Source organism: Solanum stenotomum, chromosome 11 (genome assembly GCF_019186545.1).
Source record: "Solanum stenotomum isolate F172 chromosome 11, ASM1918654v1, whole genome shotgun sequence".
NCBI classification, from domain to species: domain Eukaryota; kingdom Viridiplantae; phylum Streptophyta; class Magnoliopsida; order Solanales; family Solanaceae; genus Solanum; species Solanum stenotomum.
Window position 1 is genome coordinate 1,380,573 of NC_064292.1, and position 23,136 is coordinate 1,403,708.

The following is a 23,136-nucleotide window of genomic DNA, read 5'->3' on the forward strand; positions in this document are numbered from 1 at the left end:
GAATCATACCTTCTACTAACGTCGGCTTATTTGTCAGTCGTGTCGAATTGTTGTTCAATTGAAAACAATGAAATAATCCGATTTATTTTTATATTGCACATAGTATATATCTTAACTCGAACGTCCTTTTGACCATTGCAACATTATAATTATCTTTTGCTTCTTTAAAATTTCGTTTACGACAGTTACATGATAACTATCAGAACATCGTTGTTAAAGAAAAAGTAGGAGAGTGTCGAGCATGATTTACGTGAAGCTGAATCAAATTCCTTTTTGGTGTTCTCATTGTTATTTGATCCGTTGTGGTTCAAATAAATTCTTACTTGCATTCAAAATGTCACGTACAATACAATTATGTTTCTTAAGATTCTGTTTACGACAATTACATGATAACTATGAGAACATCGTTGTTAAAGAGAAAGTAGGAGAGTGGCTAAGCGTGACTTATATGGAGCTGAATTAGATTCCTTTTCGGTGTTCTCGTTGTTTTATTCCATCCGTTGTGGTTCAAATAAATTCTTACTTGCATCCAAAATGTCACGAACAATCCAATTTACTTCTTAAGATTCAATTTATGACAGTTACATGAAAACTATCGAAACATCGAGTACGATTTATGTGGAGCTGAATCGATTTTTTTTCCAGTGTTCTCATTGTTATTCGGTCCATTATGGTTCGAATATATTTTCACTTGCATACAAAATGTCACATACAATTTTATCTTGTCAAAGCTCGAACTCAAAAACTCGGGATTACGAAGTATTCCTTTCTTGACTTAGACGAGTAATTTTGAGTCAAAAAGGAAAAAAGAATAAGATGCTTGGCCACCCACTATGTACCCTTTAGGAATTTTTGGACCATTATAATAACACCTCTTTGCCTTCTCCATTTTCTCACACACACACACACTAAAAAAAAGCTCTGTGAATTAATCGATAATGGCGGATCAGCTCACTGACGATCAGATCTCGGAGTTCAAAGAAGCTTTTAGCCTATTCGACAAGGATGGAGATGGTCTGTTCCTTTTCCCTTTTATGACTTTTGTTTTTACCTCAGATCCAATCGTTGAGTTTTTCATTTTTTATCCTCCAATTTGTTGAACAGTGTTTTGATCTATGATTTGATGTTGATGTGCTGCTAATTGTCGTGTTCCGTGTTGGGTAGTTTCATTTTTTGTGTTTGGATTTGATCTGATGAATTTATTTGTGAAACTGACGGATTCTGAGTCCAGTGTGTTGAATTCTAATGGTTAATGTTGCTTTCGATTGACAGTGCTGTGATCTATGATTTGATGTTGATGTGTTACTGATAAGAGGTTTGTTTATTAAGGGAATATTGTTGGATTTGGTGTTTAATTCTTTGTTATGCTGTTTTGATAGAAATGGATATGAAGATGGGTTTATGTTAAACTGGTAGCTTCTAGAATTTGGATTGACAGTTGTTTTGATACATGATTTGATGTTGATGTGCAAATTATGAGATTTGTGTTCATTACGGGGAAATTCTGGGATTCGGTGTTTGATCCTTGGACATGCTGTTTCTTTAGCTGGGTAGTTTCAATTTGTGTTTGGATTTGGTTTTTGATGGATCCATTGTGAAGCTGGTGGCTTCTAGATCCTTTTTTTCTTTTGATAATGGTGGTATTGGGTTAGTTTGCACACATTTCGACTAATTCATTAGGTACTTTTTACCTCCGCCACTAGTACTGGTTAAGTGGGAAGAAATCACCTATTGTTTTTACCTCCGCTGGGATTTGAACCAACTCACTGCATTGACAAATGACAACTAGGCGATACCCTTGGGTGCAAAAGAAATTGGTGGCTTCTAGATTTTGGGTCAATGTGTTGAGTTCTTTGGCTGATATTTCTTGGTAGTTAGGGAATTTGTTTGTTTGGCATGTTTTGAAAAATGTGTTTTTGGATGTTGCATTTTTCTTGATTATATCAAGTTATATAAGTCAATTGCCTTTTTTTTCTATTTGTGGATTTACCTAGTTTATCATGATATCTTTGACTTATTTCTTGATGGATTGTCTCCATTTTGTTCAATGTGGTAATGTGTTTGTGATGGTGGTTTTCACAACCTTCCATTCATTGCTTTAGCAAGGGAGGTAAAGTGCGTTCAAGTCTATAGATGTGCTTGAGAAAAACCCAAGTTTGTAATTATATGTATGTAACTATAAACATCCACTGGCTGGTAGTATGCCATTGGAATATAGCAGTAATAAGTAAAATATAGTGGTAGCAAGAGTAAGTACTCGAATATGAGTAGCTACTGCCTTTTGAAATAGTTGATGCTTTTAGATGAATGGAATTCAAGTGATTTTGCCAATTTTATTTCTGTTCTGTTTGGAAATGAGTTTCCATTTGATTTTCCTTATATCTGGAGATTGATGCGTAAAATTCTTATTAATGATGGTTAACTGTATTCCTCATTGTTGGGATCATTCATAGGCTTCTTATATCTGGAGATCGACACCTAGAATTCTTATTAATGATGGTTAACTGTCTTGTGATGAAACTTGTGTTTCTGTTTCTCCTTTTCTTACATTCTGAATGGAGGAGTGACGTAACCGGTCCCAACTTGTTTGGGATTGAGGCTTCCGTATTGTTGTTGAAGCCTTTTCCCATCTATACATAAAGAAGAACCAAAAAGAGGGCGGGGGGGTTATGTGAATTGCTAGTTGTAAGTGTTCATAACTTGTGTAAGTTCTTAAAACTTAACATGTCCAATAACTATGTGCAACTGTGCTGCAGGTTGCATCACAACTAAGGAGCTTGGAACTGTGATGCGGTCATTGGGGCAGAACCCAACTGAGGCTGAGCTTCAAGACATGATCAATGAAGTTGATGCTGATGGGAATGGGACCATTGACTTCCCTGAGTTCCTTAACCTGATGGCTCGCAAGATGAAGGACACTGATTCCGAGGAGGAGCTCAAGGAAGCTTTTAGAGTGTTTGACAAGGATCAGAATGGCTTTATCTCTGCTGCTGAGCTTCGCCATGTGATGACTAACCTAGGTGAGAAGCTTACAGACGAAGAGGTTGATGAGATGATTCGTGAAGCTGACGTGGATGGAGACGGACAGATCAACTATGACGAGTTCGTCAAGGTCATGATGGCCAAGTGAGAATTGATCAACTCATCTTAATCTTTAAAATTGGAAGTACAACATAAAAGGCAAAAAAAAGGAACGGCAGATAAGTTTGATGAGGTTTCTGTTTCCGGTTAGGATGTGTTCTTTGATATTATTAGCTTTGTTTTGGTGCTTGCCTGTTCTCCTATTTGCATTGTTTTGTAGTGCTGTTCTTTGGTATATGCTTTTCTGCTCTATTCCCATTTTAGTAGTTTGGTTGTTAGTAACTCTTCAACATTTGGTATTCAAACTTTTCTACAATTAGGGACCTTGAATGTCCTTTTTTGAAACCTTTTGATTGAGTAATTTCATTGGTATTTCATATTCTTGCATTTGTTTGTTTTGCCTTTTTAACTCTGGTGTTTACTTGCTCTTTATGGTCTAAAGAATATTTGAGTTTCGAGGGACTTGTGTCACATGTGTTGTAGGTCACAAGTTCGACTCTTGTGCCAAGCGATCCAAGTATAATGTGTAAGTGAAGAAGGATAGGGGGTTGAGCCCATTGTTCCTCAGTCTCGAAGGCTATGGTTTCATGAAGTGAGAGGTTGAGGAATGAAGTTCAAAATTGTCTGCCAAAGGCACTAGCGCGTACCTTGGGGTGATCATCACCACTTGTATCTCGGGACAGTGGAACGTGTAACCCGCCTGCTTCTAGCTTTCGTTCTCGCTTGACGATATCACTGAACTTTTTACATGCCTTCTACTAATATCACTTCCATAATTCTCTTTTTCCCTTCTATCTTCTTCAATCTCGTCCTCTTTCCTTTTATTCAAACAAATCTCCTCTGTCCAAATGCCATTTTCAAGGTGTATAGAATCTAGTTCTGAGGAAGGGAGCGTTGGAGCAATGATTTAGTTATCTTCGTATGGTATGTAGGTCACCGGTTCAAGTTGTATATCACAGTTCTTGGATTGCGGCCTTTCTTTGAATCATACGTTTACGCGGAAGTCCTTGATGTTTGAGTCAAGCCAGGTTGTTTGCATTAACTTCTTTGGAGTGGTTCTTCCTTGAGCCTTACATTAAAGTGGGATTTTTTGTGCATCGAGCTATCATTTTCGCTTGATTTTTCGGTTTGAGGCATAGTTAATTATTGCAAGATATCTGATAAAGTGATAAAATCTTTAGAAAAAAAAAGAGTTGATTTTATTCAGTTTAGCTTAATCTCAACGCATAACTAATTGGATTTGACTTTTCACTACTTTTTGGAATAAATATATGTTATTCCCTTTTAGTTGGGTTCTCTTGAGGGGGTTTTTTTTTATACAGAAAATCAATAAGAAAAAAATCACACATGATTTTCTCAAATAAAAAAAATAGAGAAATTTTTGGTAGGATAATTGTTTCTTTCCATATTTACATTATTAAAGACGTATTAGAAAAGAAAGAACTATTCGTCCAGTGGTCATTAAAACTGTGCACGTGATGTGTGAGTTAGATACACGTTATAATCCAAAATTTATCTCAAATAAAAGTTTAATATTTAACTTATTTTCTCTCATTTATATTTTAGTATGAAAAAGGCATTAAGTTAAATGAGAAAACATGATTAATGAAGATTCATTGCCTGAGCTAACTTGTTTGTAGACATAACTATAGTTATTGTATTTAAGTTATAAATAGTAGAAGGGTTGATTTATTATCTATTAAATTTTGAATCGTGCAATATTGATCGTAAAATATTTATTGATGTGCAAATAATAGAATAGATATATAGATCATAGGCTGGTCAATCAAACAATCTTCGTCAGAAAAAGATCCTATCTCTATAAAGAATAATATTGTGTATATTGGTCAAAGTTTTAACTTCTAACTCCTCAATTCACATTTAGTGTTGCTTTGATTTTTACTATACACCTAATGTTTTCTAAAATCTTTGTAAATTTTTTCATAAGTTAAGTGGTTTAAATTCGCCATTTATATATCGACTACAGGAGGCGAATGAAGATGGTACAAAGTACAAGTGTGAAACCAATTTCACAGAGGAATGGAAGAAAAGGCCGGAAGAGAGACCGATGCATAATCCTTTGATCCAAAGAAGGTTCTCTTTGGGATCGTTTGGTTTGGGAACTAAGTTATTTCAAAATTATAGTTCGTGAACTGGTTTATCCCACTTGAAAGGTAGGTTGAAATAACACCAAATTCGATGGGATACTTAAATTAAATTTGTAATTGAATTTATACTTTGTTTGATCGAGGTGACTAAACGAAGTATAAATTTAATTTCAAACTTAATTCTGAAATATCCTATCTCATTCCATGAACCAAATGACTTGTATTCTACTGTTGAAAAAAAAGAGATTATTATAAGTAGCTTTGTGGGTCTTTAATTTTCTTATTAGCTTATTGTATAATGTACTAGCCTTCAAAATTATTAAATAAAATTATAATGTTATAACTGCTTGAATTTTGCACCAGTCATCCTTGTAATATCCTCATTTTCACTTTCTTTTTTTCTTTTTTTAAGCACCAAAAATAAAGAAAATATAACATATTATATTATATAGAAATAAAGAGACATCTTAAATATCCAAATGATTCATAGTAATTTATCTCGACACAGGAGAGTGTTGGAGCAACGATTTATTTGTATTTGTATGATATAAGATATAAGTTTAAGTGATGAAACTGTCAAATAATTCCTCCTCTAGTCTTAGTAGTATTCTTTTCATGCATCGAGCTATTATTTTTTCTGTAGGGAAGCATAGTAATTGCACTTTTAAAATATAAAATACAAAAAATATTTTTACGAAAATTGTTTTTTTTCTATTAATAAAATAATTAAAAACGGACGTATATAAGAATAGAAAAATCTAAAAACGAAGTTAGTTAGTTAGTTCAAGGCAGTGTTATTTTCATGATGCTTCCCCCGAGAACTGCGCTTTTCTCTCTCTTCATTCTCTCTCTCTTAACCGGAATCCTCCCTTCCACCGCCGTGCCAGACACCGGCGGCACTACTACCATCGGCTTCACCTACTCCGCCGCTGTGGACAATTCTCCACCGCCTGAGCATGTCGTTACAGCACTTCAATCTCTCAATATCCCCGCCGTACGCCTCCTTAATCCGAGTCCAACTTTAATCCGAGCATTTTCCTACTCGAACATCTCCCTGCTACTCACCGTCCCAAATTACCTCGTCGGAGCCTTCGCTGCTAATCGCTCAGCTGCTACTCTATGGGTTTACAACAATGTACTTCCGTTTCATCCTCGTGCTCGGATTTCACTCATTTCAGTCGGTTCCGACGTTATCTCTTCCACCGGCGGTCCCGGAGTTTCTGATCCTACCACTGCCTTAGTCCCTGCTATGCAAAACTTACACCACGCGCTTATTGATTTGGGAATCCGTACTGTTTCAGTTTCTACTACTTTCTCCTTCATCAACGTGATTACGACGGCGTTTCCTCCGTCTTCAGCTGAGTTCCAAGAGCCTGTTAACTCGCTTGTTATCAGACCTGTACTTGAGTTTTTGGAGGAAACGAATTCATCTCTGTTAATGAATGTGTATCCGTACAATGTGTATCGACTCCATGGAGAGATTCCGATTAGTTTCGCTTTGTTCCAGGAAGGTCCATTTAACTTCCGTGATGATGTTGTTACAGGTGTTCGGTATCATAATCTGTTTGATATGATGGTTGATGCTGTAATTGCTGCAATGGCGGTTTCAGGCTACGAGAATGTTCCCCTGATTTTGACGGAAACAGGGTGGCCAAGTAATGATGAGCACATGAATGCAGAGGAGAGTCAGATATACGCTGAGAAATACTTACAAGGACTGATTTCGCATTTGAAATCTGGCCTTGGAACTCCACTCAGGAAGGAAGGTGCTGCTCAGGCTTACATTTACCAGTTGTTTGACGATGGGCCTGAATCGAATTCGAAGAAGAACAACTTAACTTCTGATGGTGGTGAAACAGTGCATCAGTACTGGGGAGTGATGTACCACAACCTGACCATGAAGTACAACATCAAGTTTGACAATGCTCATCAAATTTCCACAATGCTTGGTTTACTCGTTCCCTCAATCTATTTTCTATGGCTTCTTTACCATTTCTTCTTCTGTCTGTTTGGTCTGGATTGATGATTGACTAGTACTAGAGAAATCTTCATGTTAATACTAATTCATTGCCTGGAGGGTAACTTTGCCTGAACCAGATCTCTGGTTCTTTCTTAAACTCCAAATTAGTCTACTGATGATTGCAAGCACAATCAAGAATAGCATGTATGATACCTAGAGATTTCTGTTGCTGTTGATTGAATTTCTGTTGTAGTATTACAAGAAAGCATACAAACAATGTAGTTGTATTCTTAGTCTATCTGTTGCTGTTGGCTTAATTTCTTCTTCTGATATGATATGATCACTATTGATCCCACCATGATTACTGATTCATGCTTCCATGTTTATTGAAGAAGATAGCACATACTTGCAAGAGCTTTGATCTAGTGGTAATTAGAACCGTGCACGTGATGTGTGAGTTAGGTACACGTCATGGTTCTAATCTTATCTCGGAAGTAACTTATTATGTTGATAATATTAATTGAGGATAAATGAGAAAACATGGTCTATGAAGATTCATATAGTCGAAGTTTAACTTGTTTAGAATTGAGGCATAACTATAGTCGAAAAAAATTAAATATCCAAATGAGACATAGTTACCTGTCCTTTCAATTGTATCTTTTTTTTAAAAAAAAATAGTATGGTGCACGAAGCATCCTGAGTTCATATAGGAATCGGTAAGGATCTAAAGGTGTAACATTGTCAGCCTACCATGATCTGATTCCACAGCTCAAATCTGTGACATATAGGTTACTCAAACAAGTTTGGACCTATAAGGTCACACAACGACGAAACCCATCGTTGCTCTGAGGCTCCCCTTGGGGTAGTATCATATTTTTGTAAGAAAAACAATCTAAATGCCCCTCTTAGTCTAAACATATAACATCATCAGAATCTGAGGAGTTTCCATCAGCAGATGATGAGTTCTTGTTCACAGTCTGCAGGTCTTGCCAAAAGCTTTCTAACTGGTCATGAGTAAACCAGTCTTCCTTCATCTATAAAACAGAAAAGATTATGAGGATTAGAGGATTTCTTGATATGAAGATTGTTGAAGAGAACGACCATATCATCTAAAAGTTTAAACTGTTAAGAGAGGGGACACTTTTATTTATTCAATTATGTCTTCAACGCGCCTCCTCAAGTGCTGGCTTGATTATTTTTCCAAGAGACAAGCACGTAGATATACTTTTTGGGTGGCGATGAGACTCAAATTCAAGACCTTTGTCTGCTCGGATACTGTGTTAAGTGTGTGAGGGAACACTTCTATTTATTTGATTATCTAAATAGTTTGACAAAGTACTCACAAAGTAAGGGTAGCCTTCTGAAATGCTAAAAGTTTCTGGAGCATTCTCTAGGAAAAGGCTAATGTAGAACAAAACAAATTTACCACAGTCGGTAGCATTTCTCTGTTGCGGTACCTGAAACGTTCAAGTCGTTCTGAATGAGAGGCCATCATATTGAATGTTTACATCAAGTCGATAATTGCATAAGGTGTTCAAACACACATAGTAAGTAACATCAGAATCAAGAGTGAAAAGTATTGTGACCTGAGGAACCAATAGTGGGATTTTCTTAATCAGCTGCTTGCTCTCTGGCCTCTCTTCATTGTTGAATATGCTGGAAACAAATCTACAAATCGAACAAAACAAAGCATAAACAGCAAAATAACTAGCAAAACCAAAATCATAAGGTAGGATGTTGGTCGAGGAAAATACTTTCTTATCTCAGGTGCAAATCGCGAGGAGTCTGCTATCTGCAACGAATCCAGTAACAACATACAGGGAGTTGTTGATTCTGACTCCAGACTTTCACCGAGATGGCAATAGATCAAAAGACACCAATGACCCCTGATGAATGACATCTCAGTCAACAAAGCACAACCTCAAATGATATGTAACTTTGGCAAAGCCAGATAACAAATCAGAAACACATACCAGAGAACGATGGGAACAAAAACATATTTTTTCGAGAATATGTCTTTGTTCTTAATCCATCTCAACACCTTAGACTCATACTGTTTGTTTCTGTATGAGGAAAACCACATGGAGTCGAGGCATGCAAGCGAATTTTTCTTATCCTCTGGTAGTTTCCTCCATATATTCCTACATTATCCCAAAAAGATATGTTCGAAACAGAAACTGGAAAACATATACCCAAATAGCATAATTTAGTACACAAAATCACAAACTTACTCCAGGTAACAGTCAAAGTTAATCGAGTTTAACTTTCCCTCTGATCTGGAGTTCCTTCTTTTTGGCAGTCCACGGAAGCGTTTTCCCTCTGATCTGGAGTTCCTGCTATTTGACAGTTCACAGAGCCGCTCTCCCTCTGATCTGTCGTTCCCCGTGCATTCTCCCTCTGATTGGTCGTTCCTCATGTGTTCTCCCTCTGATATGTCGTTCCCCGCGTGTTCTCCCTCTGATATGTCGTTCCCCGTGTGTTCTCCCTCTGATCTTTCGTTCCTTGATCTGGAGTTCCTGCTATTTGACTGTTCACGGAGCCGTTCTCCCTCTGATCTGTCGTTCCCCGTACGTTCTCCTTCTGATCTGCCGTTCCCCGTGCGTTCTCCCTCCGATCTGTCGTTCCCCATGCGTTCTCCCTCTGATATGTCGTTCCCCATGCGTTCTCCCTCTGATATGTCATTCCCCGTGCGTTCTCCTTTTGATCTGTCGTTTCCCATGCGTTCTCCCTCTGATCTGTCGTTCCGTCTATTTGACAGTCCACAGAGACTTTCTCCCTCTGATCTGTCATTCCTTCTATTTGACAGTTCACAGAGGCGGGAAGAACGATGTGGCTCAACAGCTGAATCAAGTGTAGAAGCTACTTGAGTGCGCTCTCCTTCTGATCTGTCATTCCTTCTATTTGACAGTTCACAGAGGTGGGAAGAACGCAGTGGCTCCACAACTGAACCAAATAATCAGTCTATATAAGTAAATGTAAAAGAAAAGAGAAAATAACAGTAATTGGGATGATAAAAAAAGGAAGGAAAAGAATTAACCATTTCGGCTTCTTTTAGGCATCAATCCTGAATTGAGGGATGAAAAGGGATATAGAAGTAGGACTTCGAAAAGATTCCTGTTCCCGTTGATTCTCTAACAGAAACAAAAGAACAATTTCAGAGAAGCGTTATCAAATCTTCTTGACTGGGAATAAAACTTAATTATAAAGATGACAAAGATGACAAAGATGATCGCTGCAGATGATCTTCCTTATCAAAAGTTGATAAAACCTTGGCTGAGAAATATAGTCCGGATTCAACCTGCCAAAAACCATTCATTAATGCATATTTAACACAAACGAATTAATGATACGTATCATATAAAAGTGAAAATAAACAGGAAATGAAAATGTTTGTTCTGTAACCCTGCTAAATTCAGCAAAATTTTGAAGGTGAAATCCAAAAATAGAAAGTAAGATCGCATAGTTTGCCAATTACCAAGCATGATAGTGAATGTACACTTACTTGTTCCATGACAAAAAAGGATCGAAACTAAAACCACATTAATGAGCTGCTGCAGGACATTTTCAACTTAAGCAGTAAACACTAAACTGCTTGGATCAAATTACCCAAAAAGCTGTTTTTTCCACAATAGCCGGATTCAGATTAAAGAAATTAGTTGAATCAGCAAACCAGGTATAATTATCCAAACCAAACAGGGCCCTGGTATAACCAGCTAGACTTGATTCAGCAGTTGAGCCACGGCGTTCTTCCCGCCTCCGTGAACTGGAAAATAGAAGGAATGACAGATCAGAGGGAGAATGCCTCCATGGACTGTCAAATAGTAGGAATGACAGATCAGAGGGAGAGCGCACTCAAGTAGCTTCTACACTTGATTAAGCTGTTGAGCCACATTCTTCCCGCCTCTATGAACTGTCAAATAGAAGGAATGACAGATCAGAGGGATAAAGTCTCTGTGGACTGTCGAATGACAGATCAGAGGGAGAACGCACGGGGAATGACATATCAAATGGAGAACGCATGGGAAACGACAGATCAAAGGGAGAACGCACGGGGAATGACATATCAGAGGGAGAACGTATGGGGAACGACATATCGGAGGGAGAACGCACGGGGAACGACAGATCAGAAGGAGAACATACGGGGATCGACAGATCAGAGGGAGAACGGCTCCGTGAACAGTCAAATAGCAGGAATTCCAGATCAAGGAACGAAAGATCAGAGGGAGAACACACAGGGAACGACATATCAGAGGGAGAACACACGGGAAACGACATATCAAAGGGAGAACGCATGGGGAGCGACTAATCAGAGGGAGAACGCACGGGGAACGACAGATCAGAGGGAGAACGCACGGGGAACAACAGATCAGAGGGAGAACGCACAGGAAACAACAGATCAGAGGGAGAACACACGGGAAACGACAGATCAGAGGTTGAACGCACGGGGAACGACAGATCAGAGGGAAAACAGCTCCGAGAACTGTCAAATAGCAGGAACTCCAGATCAGAGGAAGAACGCCATGGACTCCATTTTGAATTCTTTTAGAATTTGGGGAAAATGTGGAAATAAATCTAAGATTCCTCTTTGATAGCAAAATGCATAGAGGATCTGTATGGAAAAGTGAAGGAAGATTATGGGTTTCGAATGGGTTACAGGCTATGTTGCTCGGACTCTTCCAAAATGTAGACGGGTGTGTCGGATCCTCCAAAAATAGTGTATTTTTGAAGGATCCGACACAAGTACGGCCTCATTTTTGGAGAGTGCGAGCAACTTAGGTTACAGGCAGGGGCGAATTTATAGGCTAAAATATGGAGCATGTGAACCTGTGGTCTCTCCGTAAAAGTAGGTTTTTATGTATATACAACAACATTACTAATGAAATCGCACAAGTGGGGTCTAGGAGGGTCGAGTGTACGTAGACCTTTCCTCTATCTCGAGGCTATTTTCGGGAGACCCTCGACTTGAGAATAACAAATCAAAGTAGGTATAAAAGGAAGAAAAATGATAGTGAAGAAAACATATCAGGTAGTCAAAAGAACAATAACAACAACATAGTGCGATAACTGAAGCACAAAAAACACATATGATAAAGGAAATCAAAAGCAATACACTAAAAAAATAAGGCAATTACTACAACAAACGACACGCCACTACCCTCTATCCTTCTATCCTAATCCGTGACCTCCACACCCTCCTATCTTGGGTCATGTCCTCGATAAGTTGGAGTTGTGTCATATCTTATCCAATCACCTCTCTCCCCAATAGTTCTTCAGCCTACCACTACCTCTCCTCTTACCCACTACATCCAACCTCTCACACCTCCTCACTGGGGCCTCTGCACTTCTCCTCATCACATGCCCAAACCATCTTAGTCTTGCTTTCCTCGTCTTGTCCACAATGGAGGCATCTCCCACCTTGTCTCGGAAATCCTCATTCCTCCTCATTTTTGATCCTATCGCTTCTAGTATGTCCACACATTCATCTCAATATTAATATTTCCGCAATCTGCATCTTCTGAACATGGCAGTTTTTGACTGGCCAACATTTCCGCAAAGGCTCATCCATAATATTTTTTTTTAAAAAAAAGGGGTAATCAAAATTATCTTCTTATGGATCCCTTCAAGACTGTACCGCCAAAGTCCCCAAGGCCTAGCTCAAATGGCAAAAAGTGGAGGATTTGTGGCTTAGGTCGCAGGTTCAAGCCCCACACCATGCAAAGCGAAGCCCGGTATTTAAGTGGAGAAAGGTAGAGGAGCGGGCCCATTATCCACCAAGTTTAGAAGGTTGTGATTGGTTCAAAGGGCGGGTCACAGACGGATTTCTCGGTTATCAAAAAAAAAAAAAAGACTGTACCGCTAAAATACTTGCGGAAAATACTATGAAGCCGAAGAGCAAGGTGTATTAACTTACATGAGCTAAGCCCAAAGGTAAACACATGAATATCATTCAACTTATCATAAACATAACATATGATTAGACACAAGGTAAATTTATGTTTATATGGAAGAGGTATCAAAAGCCACCAACTTAGTGGATTCTTCCACGACAACTTAATATTTAACATAATTTATAAATTAAAAAAGGCATGTCTTGAGTGGCAACTTTTTGATAAGCATCTTTTTTGGGAAAGGAGTAGATACTATTTGATTTAGGACGAGTTTTGGGATACCAAAATGATACGGAAATTAAATGGTAGTAATTAACAGACATTTCAGTTACTAATGGAGATTATACAAAACTATTGGCACATCTTAAGAAGGTACGTGATTATGGAATGATAATAAATCACGTCATCCTAGTTAGAAACAGGATACTTATGGTATATCATATTGGCATCAAAATCAGATCAAGATCACAACCAACGAATAAATCTGCATGTCTAATTTTGAAAACTCTTCTATGTCTCAAGAGTATTTGCTTAGCAGAAAGCAGTATTTGGAGTTCCACCTATTGATCTTCTGCAACCAGTAATTGGAGTTCCACCTATGACGCTACTTGCTCGATCAGTTTTGGATCTTAGTTTGGAGCTTCTATTTCTTCTACTAGCTTTGATAATTTCCTGCATTTGATTCACAACTGAATCTATGACAGCTGCAAAGCAACAAACAACCCTTAATTCTATGGTATAACTAGAAAAGTCATGAGGATCACTAATATGTTTTAAGAATTTCAACAATTGGAGAACTTTACTTATTTTATGTTACTCGAAACTCTTATATTATGAACCCCCTTGCATGATAACTCAACCAGGATTTTCCTTTCTTTTATCTTTGTATGCAGTATTAAAGCCTGAATGCCCTCAGCGGTTTCTTTTTCAGCAAATTCTTCCTCATCGTCAATGAAATCAATCCAGAATAATTTCTTGCACTCTTGTCCCCGAGGGAATAGTTTGTACAGTTGAGACAAAGTCCCTTAAACCGAATTTCATCCATTTCAGACCTGGTCAATTTCTACACAAATATAGTGGGTTGTTGAGGTGAGAAATCCGTTGTCTTTGATCTACTGACATCTAACTATTGCGAACAAAGGGGTTGTTCCTTGCGTTCATAAAGTTTGGAAATACTCATCACCATGGCCAAATTTGGAGGATTACGCAATTCTGCATCAATAGCTATGTAATCAGCAAGACTACTAATGTAAAGTTCATTTTTTTGCACTTGTGTAAGGGTACCAGCCTCGAAACCAATTGCTCAAACCTTTCTTCGTAATCTGCCATAGATCCAATTTGGCGTAGCCATTTCTCCCAACTTTTGACTTCTAATTGCTGGTCCAAAATGAAGGTTGCATCGACATTTGAACTCATCCCAAGAGCATTGAGGCATATCTTTCTCTAATTGAAGAAACCAGATGCAATTCCTTCAAATGAAGGAATTTTTTCTTCTTCTGGTACTTGCCGGTGTCGAAAGAAATGCTTGAACCTGTTTAGCCATCCCAGAGGGTCCTTGTGGCCACGAAATCGTGAAAAAATCCAACTTTGTATATTTAGGAATCATGAAATTCCCAATAGTTTCTGATCCCGAACCTGCAGCCATAACCACTGCTTTGCCTTCCAATCTCAATTATGACTACCATTTTCAATTGCTTCAACATCTGCCTGAATTTGCTAAATCCTTCCTGAGTGCATCCAAGTGAGCACTTACGGCTTCTTGTCTTGCTAGATTAATTGTGCATTCTTCTTGAAACAAAGTCAATAATAGTATCAATTGTTGTTGGATTAGATCTCCCATAACTCCTATCTCTAATACCAAATTGGTACGGTCCCCTTGGACGTTGTTAACTGCCAATTCAATGAGTCTTTCCTCACTCTTATCTTCTCAAAATCACTACTAATTCAAATATCCATCAATATCATAACATATTCTAGAAAACTAGTTTCACCTAATATTTTGCAGCATAACAAACTTCTCCGTGGCAAACAGAAGAAATTGGGGATGTAGTACAATTGTCTCTGCTACTCTGTAGCTTTTTAAGTGTTCAACTATTGCTCATAATCAAGAACCTAGTGGTTTGTGTTTGAGCTTAAGAGGGAATATCTTATCTGATTAAAGTTATAGCTCAAGAGTTGATTTGCATACATATTTACGTGACAAACTAATGCACGCTACTACTTCCTTTTTGTGGACTATGGGCGTGTTTTCTGGGTCGGGCCCCTAATCCCTTTTGGAATCTGAACTTCTTACTAGCACTAACAAAGGGAGAAAACAATATAAGAAACTTCCAGCATGTACAAGCCACAAATCAATCTAATGTAACCCAAACGTTTTCTTGTTCTCCCTTGATTCTTCATATACATATGATGAAAAAAACTCGGATAATCATTTATACATTTACATACCTCGACTAATTCCATGGTACCTGTTATCTGCCATAAGCAGCTAACTCTGTTCACCAAGCCTTGGACAGATGAAAAGAAATCGCCTAGTATTTTTTTTCTTTGAAACATTAACTAAAATCAAGAAGAAAGATCAGTCTAAACTTATTCCAGCTATCACCAAAACCATTTTAATGATCTCTCCAAGATTCCTACTTACCCATAACCGAACAATAGATAGAAAAAATCACAGTCCAAAGACAATAACAAAATGAACAATTTTACAACAATACCATAATAAAAGCACCACCATACACTCACAAACAGGGGGCGGAGCTAGAGGAACTCGAGGTGTTCATCTGAAACACTCACAAACATACAAGGGCAGAGCTAGGGGACGCAAGACGAACCCCATTCGCTAGAAAATTATACTTGATATATACAAGATCAAGATTTAATTTACATATAATAGATGTTGCATCCTCTTGGCTTCTTCTTCTTTTTCTTTCTTTTTTTACCCCTCCTAAGAGCTCTCACACATTTTAGCTCCCTTGGCGACTCGAACTCACAACCTTAGGGTTGAGAGTGATGAGTGTTTATCATTCGAGCAACTTCCTCTTATCTCCTCTTGGCTTCTTCATATGTAAACTTTCTTTATATATCGAATCCCCTCAACGAAAATCCTGACTCCACTTCAACTCACATAGAATTGAACAAATTTAACCAAATTAAACTCAAAGGTAACATGATCCATCACAAAGATTTCTATTCATAAAACAAACAAACAAAAAAAGCAAAATTTGAGCATTTTCAAAGACACCCAAATAGTAAAAGTACCAAAACAATCATTCAATTGCATAAACAAGCTAAAAACAAAAATAAAAAAACCTTATATAGGGGTTATGACACAGAGTTCCTTCTTCATCACCATTTTCTTCATCTTGTGTGCTTTAAGTTTTGATTTCCTCCCTTTAGAAAACCCCAAATTGAAAACTTTACACAATTTGAGACAACCCCAAAAAAGGATTGAAACTTTTTGAATTTTTTTTGGATTCTTTTGCTCTTGTACAGGTATGATCATCTTCATGTACATTTGTTTTTCCCTCTCACTGAAAACAAGAATTGAGATTCCAGTAATCCAGTATTTCTTCACTATGTATATGAAGTTGGGTTAAAAGACAATTTTGCCCCTTGAGGTTATGAAATAGTACATCAAAAATTATTTATATTTTTTTTGCAATTTTTTTGATCGGTTTGTATTGGGTCGCGATTAAATTTGAATTTGTGCATTCTTAGAAAGCGTGATTCAATATGATTTCTTTTATTCTCGTGAGGTAGAATTTTGAGACTTGTAATTAAGGGTGGATGGATTTGAATCAATTCACCGCAATACATATGTGGTGAAATATTACAATTTTTTTCCACGTTGTCAATGATAAAATGGACCACATCATTAATTAAATCCGTTATATTAAAAAATCCTCCTAAATTAAAACACCAATCCAAATTTAATTTACCCGATCAACATTCCCTTTTTAACTTATCACAACACTTCAACTCTCATTCACTTCTTCACAACAACAACACAATATATAACATTCCATCTAGTGGAATTCAAAAAAATTAATATGTACATATTCCAATCCTTATTTTGTGAAGGTATAGAGACGATTTTTGATAAATCTCGACTTAAGTTATACTTTTTTATTAAACTGACATGAGAAAAATCATTAAGTTATAGTACTTTGTGTATAATTTTTAACAATCAATTTAAAATTATAAAAATATTAAATTAATATAATTCAATTTAGTTTCAAAAATATCTAGTTAACCAACAAAAAAAAAGCTTTAAAAACTAATTAAATTAATTTCTTAAAAGAAAATATGATAGCTAATTTAAGACTAAGGGTGGTAAATTTGGATAAACTCTCGTCCTACCTGACTATGCCCCTACTCAAAAGGGTGATAGAGAAGATTGAGTATAACTGAGCTCAAGTGGAGTGCAGTGGCTCAGTCAAAGCATAAAAACCGATCAAAGGAAATCGACGGACTTAGTCAGTCCAAAGAACTAAAGGATTCGAGTCAGTCCATTGATTTTTTATTTAAAAATTATTTATAAAGAAAATTGACCAATTTATTGGTGGATATCCAACAAATTTTTTTCGCGCAAAAATGTGTGAAAACTATTTCAAAAAATTGTTTTTTTGTAAAGAAAATCAATGGTGTTCCTTGGTTTTTATTATTTTTTTACTGAGAGACTCTATTGATCTTTGAAGTGAGAAATTATTATTGAAGAGTTTAAATTAAAAACATAGAAATATTTCATTAAAAAGAGCATGTGTGATCGAGTGATATAACTGTTCAATGTCATCTAAGTTTGACTCCAAGTAACTGTATTTTTTATGTATATTTTTGAAAAATCAACAATATTTTAAAACTTTCTATATCTATTTTTAATTAATTAAAATTGAAGGACACCCTCGACTTTAATCGATTCTATCTGTCAGTTTTGTGAAATTAACTCATATCAAACCAATGATGTATAGTCGATCAATTTATTACTATTTCATATTGGGAGCCACATTTTATAATTAGACCTATATTGTTTTTAGCTTGTTCAGATGCAATTAGGTTATTTCTATTTTTCTTTAGACGTAACTTTCATAACATTATTCAAAATGTGACAAGTATTTTGAAATGAATGTAATATTAATTTTGATGATAACATATCAATATAATCAAAGCTCAATATTGACTTGATTCATTTTTAACGAAAGAATGTTTACTTGTAACGAATTTTAGTGTTAATTACATTAAATATCCTTATACTGTGATTTAATTATAGATAGACCCTTATGAACTTTAAATCAAATATTTAAACCTTATAAACTATGAAAAAATCATACATTTACACCTGTTACGATATTATTCCTAGTTTCTTCAAAACATTTATACTTTTTTATATTATGAAAATTCTACACATGAAACTTTATTTAACTAACTATATATAAGATCATTTTGAATGGAAAAAATTAAATTAAAAACTACAATAGAAAAGAAAATTTTTTATATGATAAAATGTTATAATGGAGAAAGAATAGTAGCAACAATATATATATATATATATATATATATATATATATATATATATATATGCATGATATCTGGAATAAAGAAAACAACATGTAATAATAAAAATAGAAAAATCAGATAATATGAGAGTAATAATAATAACATTGATAAGAAAAACTAGACAATATTTGACTACCTACTAACCTTCTACCCTAATTATTTACCTTCATATCCTCATATTTAGGGTCATATGCCCCTAAAAAATAAGGCCTTAAAGGTATTCAATGGTAATATATATAAATATAAATTATTAAGTATTTATTGTTAGTATTAGTTGAAATTTTCTCAATGCAATAAAATTTGGAGTTACTTTCTACTTTTTAATTTGTCTAATTCACTTTAATTTGAATCAATCATATTTTAAAATTAGCTTTGTAAAACTGTCTTCAATTCTTTGAGGTGCCTCTTAGACATTTCAAGCTCAAGCTAATTAGATTATCAAATAATTAAATTTGAAAAGACATTGTCTTAACTTTGAATACCTTCTAAAGCGTAACAATCACTATGGTTTAGACCTATTTGTGTAATTAAATGTAATACAAAATATATATACAAGTAAAAATGATACTCTAATTGGTATACTCAATCAGGTGAAGTCTCGATTTTATTTTATTTTACTATTCCTACTACTTCTAGAATATTTTGATAGTTTGTATAACAATTGATTTAGTTGATAAAAATTTCAAAATTATAATCAATAAGAATTTATCTAAGATATAAACATTTGTAGTATTATATAACGTATAACAATTTATATATTTTTATTCGTGTCTTATAAATTATTACAAGAAATATTATAATATCAATTGAAAAAATAAATTAATTACCATGTATTTTAAAATTTTATTAAAATGATATATATATTTATATATAAAAAAAGCATAAAATCTCTTTTTTTAAAATTTAGCTTTAGGCCTTCTATTTATTGAGCCGCCATGTTTAAAATGGATGTGTGCTAATGTCTTATCTAATTATCTGTCCAAATATCTCTTCCGCATACATATGCTTCTCAGTCCCACTACAATCAACCTATAATATGGCACTTGCCCACCCATATTAACTTCACTCCCTCATGTTATCCATGATGAGATCACTTCCATATTGTACGTCCCAAATATTTAAGCCCTAATCCTATCTCGTTTAATCAAATGCTTGAAAAACTTACTCATATTATATACTGACATTTAGTACAAATAACCCTTAATTTTGAAAAGTTCTACATGGAAAATATGGAAAATGATTTACTCAAATCAAGGAAGATTATATTTGGCAAAATCATACAAAAATTAGTAATTGTGGAAGAAAACTTTTTCGTTACGGGAAAGAGATTTTCAATTTTAAAATTGAATTTTGAATATATAATATAACTTCTTTATGCTAGTCATCCTATAACTGTCAGCTTGTCGAGTTTTTTTTTTCTGAAATCAATTTTTTATATTATGTTATATCATATATTTTCTCTAATAAAAAGAAATATATCAGAATAAATAATGTCACTATAAAAATATTTTACATATACTTGCTAATCATTAGGAAGAATGGTGTAGCTGGATTTACTACAAGAGAAAATGCATGTGAATAATGCAACACACTGATGTATACACGTGCAAGTTTTTCGATCTGATAAAATTTGTGAATAATTTAATAAGATAGGTAAAGCAAAAACATTATCAAGCGCCTTGTTTGTCTAATAAAGTTTGTGAACAAGAAGAAACTTTAATTTGTCAATCCTATAAAACTTATAACAGTTTAACAAAATAGGTAGAACGAAAATTAATCTCAAGTTAAGAGCGATTTGTTAGCATAACTTGTGAATAAACAAATTTTGTCATCCCATAAGACTCGTTAATAATTTAAATTATTCACAAGTCATGAAGATTGTAGTAAGGTTATAATCCAATCGGTAAAACTTGTGAACAATTAACAAGATATATGGATGAAGATATATAGTATCCAAGTATAAAGGACTTAATCAATTAGAGTTATCAAGCATCCTGAATATCTGTTACAACAAGTCATTTTTGTTAAATCCGACAAGATTAATAAACAAGTTAGCAAGATAGATAGAATGAAAACAAATTCAAATTGGATCATTGGTGTAACTTGTGAATAAACAATTTTGTTATCTAATAAGACTTGTGAACAATTTAACAACATAGAGTAGATGAAAATTGTACTAAGGTTACGACTCAACTAATAGAGTTTGTGAACAACTAAAACAATATATAATATTGAAGACTTTTTAGTCTGATCGAACTTGAGAACAATACAAACAATTAGTATTGTCAATCCGCAAGACTTATAAACAATTTAACAAGACAGGTAAAATGAAGATTGTACTAAAGCATGTAACTTGTGAATAAGTGTAAATGTGGTGATACTTGTGAACAATTTAACAGTATAGTAGAATGAAGGATTGTATCAAAGTCGCATAACTTGTGAACTATGCAAGTTTTGTCAATCCAACAAGACTTGTGAACAATTTCACAATACATATAAAATGAAAAATTGTACTAAATTATTAGGCAAGTTTTCTCAATTTTGTAAGATTAATGAGCAATTTAGAAAGATAAGTAGAATGAAGATTGTGCTAAAATCAATATGGCATAAATTGTGATTAAGTAAATATGGGAAAGACTTCGGAACAATATAATAGTATAGTAGAATGAAAGAATGATTTGAAACCGACATAGCTTGTGAACAATGCGAGTTCTGTCAATCCAACATAAATTCTGAACGATTTAACAATATAGGTAGAATGAAAAATTATATTAAAAATATAAGTCATGACATAACTTTTGAACAAGGCAAGTTTAGCCAATTATGTAAGATTTTTGAGAAATTTTACAAGATGGGTACATAGAATGAAGATTGTATCAAATTTAATATGATCTGTGTAGATCAATCCAATGAAAATATTTATGAAAAGAATAATATAGATAAAATGAAACATTATACTAAATTCATCAATAAAATGAAACATTATACTAAACAATAAATTTATGACTCATCCAACCAGACTTGTTAAACCATACTTTTTTCTTTCTTTCTCAACTAGCAAGAATATTTTTGAACAAATTCCTTGAACAAAGACAAAATTTGAATAACAGCCTTAAATTATACTATTTATACAAATTTCCAATTCGAAACATGTTTTTTTTTCTTGACTTGGATAATATATAAGGTCAAATAAGTAAAGTCATTGTAATTAAGTTTTAAAAGACTTAATAGAAGGAACTAAAAAAAGAAAGAAAATCAACTAATTAAAGGAAATTACATGTAATTGACTTTGAAACTTATATTAATAAGAAATAAACTTCTACTCGGAAAAGTAAACATCCTTAAGATTCAATAGAACCAAATAATAAAATTCCCAAATAGAAACATGTGAACAATCAACAATATATATAGATAAAGATATATAGTATCAAGTCTCTTTAGTTTGATCGAACTTGTGAATAATTGAACAATACAAGCAATTAGTATTGTCAAGCCACAAAACTTATAAACAATTTAACAAGATAGGTAGAATGAAGATTGTACTAGAATCATATGACCTATCAACATAACTTGCAATCAAGTGTACTTAAATGTGGCGAGACTTGTGAACAATTGAACACGATAGTAGAATGAAGGATTATATAAGTGTATTGAAGTCGACATAACTTGTGAACAATGTAAATTTTGTCAATTTTATAAAATTGAGCAATTTAACAAAATAGGTAGAATGAAGATGATACAAATTCCATTAAAGTTATATGATCCATCCGATTCAAATCATTTTTTTTTTGTCTTGACTTGGTTTTCACAGAATTAATACAAAGAACTAAAAAAAGAAAGAAAATCAAAAGAAATCAACTACTATATATGATTAAAGGAAATTACATATAACTGACTTTGAAACTTATATCAATGAGAAATAGATTTCTACTATTCCTAAGGTAAAGTAAACATCCTAAAGATTCAATAAAACCATATAATAGAATTGTGATTATGTAAATATGGCAAGACTTCGGAACAGTACAATAGTATAGTAGAATGAAAGATTGAATTGAAACCGACATAACTTGTGAACAATGCAAGTTTTGTCAATCCAACAAGACTTCTGAACAATTTAACAATATAGGTAGAATGAAAAATTATATTAAAAATACGACCTGTGTGACATAACTTTTGAACGAGGCAAGTTTTGTCAATTATGTAAGATTTTTGAGAAATTTAATAATATAGGTAGAATGAAAATTGTGTCAAATTTAATATGATATGTAGAGTGCAATAAAGTCGACATAACTGGTGAACAATGCAAGATTTATCAATCCAACGAAAGTACTTAGGGAAAAAAACCAAAACAATATAGATAAAATGAAACATTATACTAAAATCAACAATAAAATGAAACATTTTACTAAACAATAAATTTATGACTCATCCAACCAGACTTGTTAAACCATAGTTTTTTCTTTCTTTCTCAACTAGCAAGAATATTTTTGCACAAATTCCTTGAACAAAGACAAAATTTGAATAACAACCTTAAATTATCCTA

At 34.4% G+C, this 23,136-nt stretch overlaps 4 protein-coding genes and 1 pseudogene across 4 annotated transcripts; 3 read left to right on the forward strand and 2 right to left on the reverse strand.

Annotated features, from left to right (window-relative positions):
• The first annotated feature begins 794 nt into the window (after positions 1–794).
• LOC125845467 (calmodulin-like) lies at positions 795–5,551 on the forward strand. Its single transcript, XM_049524979.1, has 3 exons — positions 795–1,014; positions 2,757–3,126; positions 5,069–5,551. The coding sequence occupies exons 1-3, from the start codon at positions 939–941 to the stop codon at positions 5,163–5,165; spliced, it is 543 nt and encodes a 180-aa protein (XP_049380936.1). The 5' UTR covers positions 795–938; the 3' UTR covers positions 5,166–5,551.
• A 336-nt stretch (positions 5,552–5,887) lies between these two features.
• LOC125845465 (glucan endo-1,3-beta-glucosidase 2) lies at positions 5,888–7,435 on the forward strand. The gene has a single exon (XM_049524978.1). It carries the CDS (start codon positions 5,992–5,994, stop codon positions 7,210–7,212), a length of 1,221 nt encoding a protein of 406 aa, XP_049380935.1. The 5' UTR covers positions 5,888–5,991; the 3' UTR covers positions 7,213–7,435.
• Positions 7,436–7,835: 400 nt separating this feature from the next.
• LOC125845463 (ubiquitin-like-specific protease 1D) lies at positions 7,836–16,565 on the reverse strand. Its single transcript, XM_049524975.1, has 8 exons — positions 16,350–16,565; positions 10,187–10,447; positions 9,381–10,092; positions 9,123–9,290; positions 8,904–9,035; positions 8,736–8,817; positions 8,493–8,606; positions 7,836–8,183 (listed from the first exon to the last, which is right to left on the reverse strand). The coding sequence occupies exons 2-8, from the start codon at positions 10,206–10,208 to the stop codon at positions 8,055–8,057; spliced, it is 1,359 nt and encodes a 452-aa protein (XP_049380932.1). The 5' UTR covers positions 10,209–10,447; positions 16,350–16,565; the 3' UTR covers positions 7,836–8,054.
• Positions 10,649–11,826, forward strand: LOC125845466 (uncharacterized; annotated as a pseudogene).
• LOC125845470 (uncharacterized) lies at positions 12,397–12,914 on the reverse strand. Its single transcript, XM_049524982.1, has 2 exons — positions 12,782–12,914; positions 12,397–12,611 (listed from the first exon to the last, which is right to left on the reverse strand). The coding sequence occupies exons 1-2, from the start codon at positions 12,912–12,914 to the stop codon at positions 12,397–12,399; spliced, it is 348 nt and encodes a 115-aa protein (XP_049380939.1).
• Positions 16,566–23,136: the final 6,571 nt, after the last annotated feature.